At 43.9% G+C, this 9197-nt stretch overlaps 2 protein-coding genes across 3 annotated transcripts; both read left to right on the forward strand.

Annotated features, from left to right (window-relative positions):
* Positions 1 to 118: 118 nt before the first annotated feature.
* Positions 119 to 3572, forward strand: gjb1a (gap junction protein beta 1a). 2 transcript variants are annotated; one of them, XM_048267021.1, is made up of 3 exons: positions 119 to 462; positions 1513 to 1818; positions 2220 to 3572. In XM_048267021.1, the coding sequence occupies exons 2-3, from the start codon at positions 1641 to 1643 to the stop codon at positions 2951 to 2953; spliced, it is 912 nt and encodes a 303-aa protein (XP_048122978.1). In that variant the 5' UTR covers positions 119 to 462; positions 1513 to 1640; the 3' UTR covers positions 2954 to 3572. The 2 variants fall into 2 exon arrangements, with proteins under 2 accessions (XP_048122978.1, XP_048122984.1); XM_048267027.1 differs by lacking the exon at positions 1513 to 1818 and having other exon boundaries at positions 123 to 462.
* A 1288-nt stretch (positions 3573 to 4860) lies between these two features.
* On the forward strand, positions 4861 to 8784 carry gja2 (gap junction protein, alpha 2). The gene is made up of 4 exons (XM_048231692.1): positions 4861 to 4915; positions 5038 to 5066; positions 5165 to 5242; positions 6665 to 8784. The coding sequence occupies exon 4, from the start codon at positions 6706 to 6708 to the stop codon at positions 7873 to 7875; it is 1170 nt and encodes a 389-aa protein (XP_048087649.1). The 5' UTR covers positions 4861 to 4915; positions 5038 to 5066; positions 5165 to 5242; positions 6665 to 6705; the 3' UTR covers positions 7876 to 8784.
* The last annotated feature ends 413 nt before the right edge of the window (positions 8785 to 9197 follow it).

Here is a 9197-nt window from a genome sequence, read left to right on the forward strand (position 1 = left end):
ACACACACACACACACACACACACACACACACACAGTGACAAACACACACACACACATGCATACGCAGTGACATGCAGTCATGCAACAGTCTCTGTCTCAATCTCTATCAAACAGCTATATTTTGTATTTAAACAATGTTATGTTGCGTCAAAGCCTGTGCGGGTGGACAAGCTGTGGTGCGTCAGAGTAATCGAGTCTGAACTATGGGTAGGCGGAACTCTAGGTCGAATTGGGTGGGAATTCTAAAGAGGCTTGTTGGAGCCCAGTAAAGGCTGCTATTGTGTGTAAATGATCATCATAAGGGCATATGACTGCACCAGTGCTGGACAGAGGCTAGTGTGAGGGAAATCATTAGCAATGCAAAGTCATGGTGCTCTGGTTCACAGACGTCCTGGTGAAAAGTACCCCTTCTCTTCTAATGTTAACTCCATTGTAGCCGATTGGGTTTTGGACATCTAAAGGTAAATATCTCTTTCATGGACATGCTCGAGGCAAATATCTGTACTGTAATTATTTCACTAAACTATTTCTTGTGTCGAAGTGATATAAATTGTTTCAGTTTGGAGATTCATTACATAATATCTTGTACATCTTGGAGTAAGAGCACCCTGCTTCACTGAATTTAATTATTTGTCTCTTTCTAATCTTTCTAATTTCGACATCATGTAGTTTTATCGGTTTTCTGCTACTTTGTCATGCTGTTTTAGGGCCACAGTTGTCAAAATCCATGCATTGTTTGTACTTGTGCTGTATGTTGTGATACTCGCCACAGTACATGAACATGTTGACATGTTAACATATGTTCATATTAAAAAGACAGCACTTTGCATTCTTACAGTGTACATTAAAAAGCCCTTGTGGTGCAGTATTTGTCTGTTAAGCCCTTAGCACACAAAATATACTGTTTAACTACATGTCACACCTCACTCTTAAAATACAGAACACCTGAAAACTCATACACTCATAGTATGTTTAGCACACATGCATTATACATTTATTGCCATAAATAGGCCCATCTGTCATACACTTGTTCCCTTCCCTCTTTTGGACACCTTAACTGGACATTAGTTTTGTATCCCTCAGTCATACTAAAACAAGTGCACTGGCTAAGCTTGAAGATAAAGCCACATTGCAGTGCTATTTAAAAAAAAATCATGGTCTAATGAAGAAACAAAACAGATTGTTGTGAAAACTGACAGCTGTAGTGGATGCAAATATTCACTGTCTACTTGTCTAGTGTGTGAGAGGTGCAAAAGGACTAGTCCAAAAGAGTATTGTAGGACAAAGTGAAACTGGAGAAAATGGCTGCATGGGGAAAATGACTGAAATTGTGTAGGTACAAAAAACCCTCAGACCCTTTATGTATTATGCAGTATGTTTATGGAATGGGAGATTGTGGTCATTGAGGAATTTTCTTGGCAGAATGTCCACAGCCACCCATCCATGCATATGAAAGCTTAAGTGTCACTAATATCAGATTAAGCCCACACCTCTCGCTGTGCTGCACCCAGACTAAGCTCCTGGACTGAGCCCACTCTGTTGCTAGTCGCTGCCTAACCCTCAGGTCACATGCCAACTCTCGCATTCATGCCAAGGATGTCCAGATTTCTCAGCGTCCCATTGGCCATTGGAAGGTCACATGACTCCCAGTGCCAGGCGCTGGTGCTCTGCTTTTAAGCTGCCGCGCACCAGTCAGGCAGGCACAGAGGGGTCGTCTCTATGCCGAGTCTTGCCCAATGCCCATCCTTCAGCGGCGGGTCCACGTCACCCTCCACCCGGGCGCCCGCCCATGCCTCTAACATCACCTGCTGAGCCTGGTAACCTTTTTATTCCCTTCTCCTCTGTCCTCACTCCCTCCTAAACAATCCTTTCCTTTTTCCTTTTTCTTTTTTTCCCTTTTTGTTTTTTTTTTACATCTGAAATATTAATTTGAGAACTTTTTTAAAAGAAAAGAGTGATAGTGAAAATAATTAAGTTACAAGGATCAATGTCGGAAAGGACTTATGGGATTTTATCAAAATTCATGATTACATCTTAGTTTTAACCTTTTCTCACCATGGAGCATGAGGTAGGAATTATAAGGATAATTATATCAATTGATAGATATCTTAAAATAGGACATGTGTTAAGTAGAAATAGCAGGTAGAGCTTCAAAGCATAGTTTGATCCGTACCGTCCTGCTTTTTTAAAATTCCTGCATTTGAATTTCTCTTCCTAGAGCTGGAACCAAAAATGAACTGGGCGTCCTTTTATGCCGTGCTCAGCGGCGTAAACAGGCATTCCACGGGCATCGGTCGCATCTGGCTCTCCGTCCTCTTCATCTTCCGCCTGCTGGTGCTGGTGGTGGCCGCCGAGAGCGTGTGGGGTGATGAGAAGGCCCACTTCACCTGCAACACGCAGCAGCCCGGCTGCAACAGCGTCTGCTATGACCACTTTTTCCCCATCTCCCACATCCGCCTGTGGGCACTGCAGCTCATCCTGGTGTCCACTCCTGCCCTGCTGGTGGCCATGCACATCGCACACCGCCGCCACGTCGACAAGCGTCTGTACCGCCAGTCGGGCCGGTCCAGCCCCAAGGACCTTGAGCAGATCAAGAACCAGAAGATGAAGATCACCGGCGCCCTGTGGTGGACCTACATCATCAGTCTCCTCTTCCGTGTGCTATTCGAGTCAGCCTTCATGTATCTGTTCTACAAGATCTATCCTGGTTACAAGATGTTTCGGCTGGTCAAGTGTGATTCCTACCCCTGTCCCAACACAGTGGACTGCTTTGTCTCTCGGCCGACCGAGAAGACGGTCTTCACAGTCTTCATGCTGGCCGTCTCTGGCATCTGCATCCTACTCAACATTGCCGAGGTGGGCTACCTGGTGGCACGGGCCAGCAACCGGCATCTTAATGCTAAAGACTCTCCTATTGGAGCCTGGATCACACAGAAACTGTGTTCCTTTTAACATGCCTCCTTAGATTTGCTTTAGGCACTAAAGTGGATCAAGTGCATTAGGGTTAATAGGATCACTTTGTGACAGTTGTAATCTGGGTCTATCGACAACCACTTAGCTCCGAGCTAGTGTTATTTCCTCCAAGGTGCTTACCATCGTACCAGCACACATGCAAATGCATCTGTATAGGACTACATCTGTAAAATGGATGCCCCCTTTTGAACTGGTGTGGGTGTGGCAGGTGAAAAGGAAACACTGATCCACCCGTCCATCCACTCATCCATCATTGTAAATGTTTTAATGTCAAATTAATGGAAAGATATGTCAGATTAGGATGTGTGTTGTAACATGTCAAGCCTAACTTGCGTACCATTCTACATACTGGGTAAATAATTTGTTGTTTACTGCTAGAGTATTAAACTATGACTTTAATGATGTATAATATTTGTGAGGTAATGCACTGCATATTGTCATATAAATAGAGGCAGTCTGTAATACTACATGCTTTGTACTGTTGATTAAAAGTCATTCAGCACGGGGATTGTACTAATTTTAGTTTTTTTTTTCAATTTATGCAAATATACCTCCAGTTTTATTTAATCATTTAAAATAAAATGAAATTGATGCTTTATCTATAGATGTCATATTTATTTATAACTTGGGCTTTATTTGTTTCTTACTCATTCATGTCTACACAGGCTACAAATATTCGCTCATCTGGTGTGTCAGTTCAGTGAAATTGAATGTTAATTTATACCACTTTTCTGTCTACCTTTACCCTGTGGTTACCTATTTGCTTGAATCACGCATCACTTGTAAGTTGCTTTGGAGAAAAGAAAGGCTCTGCCAAATGGAAAGCTATTCATTAAAATGCAGAGGGAGAAGACAGTAGGCATGTGTATACTACAGTGTTGTGTGGACATCTTCAAATAATATTAATTCTTTCAAACAAAAGTAGTACTTCCTCATTTGTGTAACTTACTGAAGAGTTATCCAGACTCATATTACAGTACAATAACGGCAGGATGTGTCCAGTTTTTCACACCTCACTGCAGTACTGACAGTGCCCACAAGGAGGCAGCATTAACACATGTACATTTGACACACAAGCATGCATGGTTGCCCACAAGCACTGACACAGACATGCACTTGTGTGTACAAGGCACAAATGAATGCAAAACATCCATACTTGTAACACCCCTCCTCCACCACCTCCACCCACACTACTGCCCATTACATACGTAGGCACATATTCAGTGGCCTCTAGGTGTCATCATTGAAGAAGTCCTAGAGGACTCATTTGCCCAACACAAAGATCCCTCCCAAGAACAGCTGTAGCCAATGGAGAGGTCTGAGAGGAGAGCTGGTGTTTCAAAGAGATGAGCCTCTTTTTCAAAAGGTCAGCAGGGTTAAGGTTAGGGTTAGTTCAGGACCATTTATACCACGTCTGGATATATGGGAAACTTCTGATGTGGAGTCATCTTCATCATGATTTTTTTTCTCTCTCTCTCTCTCTCTCTTTCTTTTTTTGTGTGCAAGTCACAGAAAGTCTCTGTGCCTACAGTATAGCCTAGTAGGATTACAATAGCCATCAAATATATTTGTTACATGTATTTCATGTACAGTAAGCATAATGATGTTTGTATACTGTGTGGTGTGTGTTTGTTTAAGTTTGTGTGTGTGTGTGTGTGTGTGTGTGTGTGTATATGTATATGTGTGTCTGTACACACGCGTGTGAGTGTATGTGAAAAAAAGATATAACAGTGACACCGTAAAGAGTGAATTATATTTAGCCCGCTGCCGTAGAACTTTTCGCTCAATCTCATTGGTCAGTCTAGCTGTCCCTCAACAAGTAGGAACAAGTCTGGGCCAAATGTTTGGCTTTAAACTTCTTCACAGGGAGTGTGTGTGCGCACCCTGCCAAAATTAACTCCCTCAAATACACACCGTCAGAAGGGGGCTCTAGAAAAAGAAGTAAGAGGTGCCAACACCAAAAGAATCTCTCCTGTCTCTCTCTCTTTCTGTTTCTTTATCTGTTTTGCTCTCTCTCCTTTTCTGTCTCTCTCTCCTCCTTTTCTCTGTCCTTTTCCACACAGGTTGTGAGCTGTGAGTTGCATTGTGAGCTGTAAGTTGCATTGTTCTTTTGAGGATTCGTCTTACATGACATTCTCTCACTTCTATGGACATACTCGCTTTTACTTTTATTAAATCCTGTGCCTTTAGGACATACAGGGGGAGTGTATGAAGACTGCCCATGCTTACCAAAGAAGACAGCACATAGGAGATGAGGACTTAGAAAAGGTGAGTCTCAATCATCTGACACTTTACACAAACCCTGAGTCACCAAGGCTATTTAAAGGAAACTAATGAGATAGTTATCTGCAAATATATGGCATTAAGTATTACATCTAAAATTGTTATTATACATTTTATACACAAGGCAGTTTTTATTGTCTTATCACTCTTATCATTGTTCTATCATCTTTCTCAAAGTTAATACTAAACGATCATACCAGGGGACATTGAAATTTAAATTAATTAAATTCAAACAGTAGCCTAATTTCGTATTGTTTGCACAGCCATATTCTTACTTTCATTAATAATGGTCTTAATCATTATATCGGTTCTCAGTTCACAGACTGATTGTAAGTTATTCTAATCATTAGATCACTTGACTATTTTGACATTTGTAGACCTTGGTCAACATAACAAGTTTAATTTCTGTAGATATATTAATTGTGGTTTCCTGGTTGCAATACCGTCAGACACATTGTTTGTTTTGGCTACTGTATATAGTCCTACATCAGAGGGAAAACTTACCCCTGGTGTCCAGACAGAGGAGTTGTTTTAATACTTGAGACAGACTATTTCCTGAGGAATGTTGTAATGTAAGTGTGAGTATACACCTGTGCACTGTGGACAGTCACAGAATGCAGGAATGCAAAAACAACACAGTTCCGATAGCACTAAAAAGACAGGACATCACAAAAAAAACCTAGAAATAATAAAACAATACAAATATGACCTGACTAGTAACTAGTATGCTGAAGTGCAATAAGCATGCTTACACACATGCCTAAAGTACACCCAGATGTTTCTCATATATTATGTCAAAGAATTCAGTAAGTTATTTGCTGCTGCTCTATGTCAATACTGAATTGTGTGTGTGTGTGTGTGTGTGTGTGTGTGTGTGTGTGTGCGTTTGTGTGTGTGTAATGCATAGGTTTGTGTGTCTGTGTGTAATGCATAGGTTTGTGTGTGTGTAATGCATAGGTTTGTGTGTCTGTGTGTAATGCATAGGTTTGTGTGTGTGTAATGCATAGTTGCTTTACAACACATTTTTAGCACATTAAATCTAATGATGATAATAGCACACATACATCGATATTCCATTCCAAACATGGAGTTCACAGAATTCCAGAGCAGATTTACAGTATCTGCAGTTTATAGTGATGAGAAGCAGAAAAACCCTTATAGAAGCCCAAAATAAAAACAAGCTTTGGCTGAAAAAACGAGCTTTGTTTCTTCCCATAAAAGCACTGGCTCAGAAGGTAAGGGTATCCTCCAGGTTATATATTGTAAAAATCATCACAGTCCATGTTTCCCATTTACATGAATAGCCCGACGCCATAATACTTCTTTTGCTGCAGGCTTTGTCTGTACTTCCCTAGCATCCCTTAACACAATGGAAACGCTCCTGTGGTGTGTCCTTGTGTGGTGCAGGTTTTGGGGAGTGTGTTTAGTGCTCGTGTGGTGGTGGAGCCATGGGGGACTGGAATTCGCTGGGGAAGCTGCTGGAGAGTGCCCAGGAGCACAGCACGGTGGTGGGCAAGGTCTGGCTCACCGTCCTCTTCATCTTCCGCATCCTGGTGCTAGGCGCAGCCGCCGAGAAGGTGTGGGGCGACGAGCAGTCGGGCTTCACCTGCGACACCAAGCAGCCCGGTTGCCAGAACGTCTGCTACGACAAGACCTTCCCCATCTCGCACATCCGCTTCTGGGTGCTGCAGATCATCTTCGTGTCCACGCCCACGCTCATCTACCTGGGCCACATCCTGCACCTGGTGCGCATGGAGGAGAAGCAGAAGCAGCGGGAGAAGGATCTGGCCGACCAGCTGGAGGAGGCGCAGCTGACCGCCGCTGCCGCCGCCCACGCCAGCGGCGACAAGCAACAGCTGCTGCTCCTGGCGCCTGACGCTGCCGTCGCCATCGCCAAGGGCCGCAAGGCGCCAGTGCGCGACGAGCAGGGCCGCATCCGCCTACAGGGGGTGCTGCTGCGCACCTACGTCTTCAACATCATCTTCAAGACGCTGTTCGAGGTGGGCTTCATCGTGGCGCAGTACTTCCTTTACGGCTTCGATCTCAAGCCGCTGTACACGTGCAACCGGCCACCGTGTCCCAACGTGGTCAACTGCTACATCTCGCGCCCCACCGAGAAGACCATCTTCATCCTATTCATGCTGGTGGTGGCGTGCATCTCGCTGCTGCTCAACCTGGTGGAGATGTATCACCTGGGCTTCACCAAGTGCCGCCAAGGCCTGAAATACCGACGCACGCAGTCAGTTCTGACCGGTGGCAGCGGAGGGAACAAGCCGCCCAGCAACACGACGGAGGCAGTGGTGCCCTTCGCCGTGCCCAGCTACAGCTACTACCCGCAGCCAGCCACGGCGCCCGAGCCCTACACCTCCGAGTCCCACTACGGCATGACGGAGCCGGACTCGGCCTTCCAGCCCTACAGCAGCAAGGTGGCCTACAAGCAGAACAGGGACAACCTGGCGGTGGAGCGCAGCGGCAGCACCAAGCCTGACACCGCAGAGATGAAGCCCAAGAGGAGCTCCAGCTCGGCCCCGGGCTCGCCCATGCAGAACCAGCGTCGGCCCAGCCGCTCCAGTCGCCACAGCAACAACAAAACACGGCTGGATGACCTCAAGATCTGATACGGGGGGCAAAAGGAAACTGGAATAGTGGGTAGCTGCCTAATGGTGGGCTTGGCACATACAAAGAGCCTTTACCTTAATGAGAAAATAACAGCAAAGAGTGTTACAGCCTGTGGATAGTTTATCCTGAACATTAAAGATTTACTTGAAAACTGAGTCAGAACAATGAAATCTTTGTCAGAAGTTGTCTGGCAGTGAGAGGACAGGCTCTTGTTCTGTTTCACTTCTGATGTTCTGATGTACAGATTTTACATTTGTTTTCCTATTTGGGCATTTGTTATGGGAATGTGAGTAAAGCTGTGCTGTCTAGGGATTTGCTATTACATTACATTACATTACATTTTGATACTTTTAGGTGGATCTTAACAAAGAAGTAGAATGAGAGATCCTAACATTAGTGAAAGTATATTGAAGGTTTGGACAGATACTTTCGATATTGAATGCTTTGCGTTATTTTTCTTGCCTAAGTGGTTATGGGTACACGCACATGCACACACACACACACACACACACACACACACACAGATGTGCACGTATAGACATGTTGAGTTGCATAAATGTATGTATAGGGTGCACACCAAGGCCCAATAAATTTTGGCACATGGCATACCAGGACAGACATCAAGTTTCCTGCAACAGATCATATTACTGTGCCATGCAATAGCACATTGTGGGAGGTTTGTCAGTAAATAGATTTAGTATATGAATTTGAGAGGTTGACTGAATGCCTTGAGCATTTGAGTTTTTAAACACGCTGTGCACACACTGTCTTTATTATTAGGATGGGGGCGTTCATGTTCTTTCTTTTTACACCGGTCCAATTGAAATGAGACATTGTGGATGTGACTTAAAATGGCAGCTGATTGATGGTTGTCAGAGAAATAAAATGAGTTTACTGTGAATGAAAGAGCATAGTGTCAATGGCCTGAAGTTCTCATATTTACCTGATTTAAAATCATGTTAGCATTCTCCAGACTGAGAATTTGTCCTATTAATCACTTCATCAGGACATCTCATCTAATACATGCACCCTTCACACTTCACACATAAACGCACGCACACACACACACACACACACACACACACACACACACACACACACCTGTGTTATGACTCCTATGAAGAGTCATAACACAGGGCTGTGGTTCATCCTGCTGCTGTTTGGTTCTTCCTCTCAATTCCTGAGATGCACAAAGTCAAAAGTTCAGACATTTGATAACAAGACGTGTGTGAGACAAAATCAACGGACAAGGGGAAAGGAGAGACATCAATATTTCAGTATATGTGTGTGAAAAGACAATTGGAAAGAGAAATATCAACAG

Source organism: Alosa alosa, chromosome 2 (assembly GCF_017589495.1).
Source record: "Alosa alosa isolate M-15738 ecotype Scorff River chromosome 2, AALO_Geno_1.1, whole genome shotgun sequence".
In the NCBI taxonomy this organism is placed as follows: domain Eukaryota; kingdom Metazoa; phylum Chordata; class Actinopteri; order Clupeiformes; family Clupeidae; genus Alosa; species Alosa alosa.

Coding starts and splice junctions, on each gene's coding strand:
- gjb1a (XM_048267021.1), top strand. CDS start 1,641: ATGACTCCCAGTGCCAGGCGCTGGTGCTCTGCTTTTAAGCTGCCGCGC. Junction 1,819..2,219: donor AACATCACCTGCTGAGCCTG/GTAACCTTTTTA, acceptor TTCTCTTCCTAG/AGCTGGAACCAAAAATGAAC.
- gja2 (XM_048231692.1), top strand. CDS start 6,706: ATGGGGGACTGGAATTCGCTGGGGAAGCTGCTGGAGAGTGCCCAGGAG.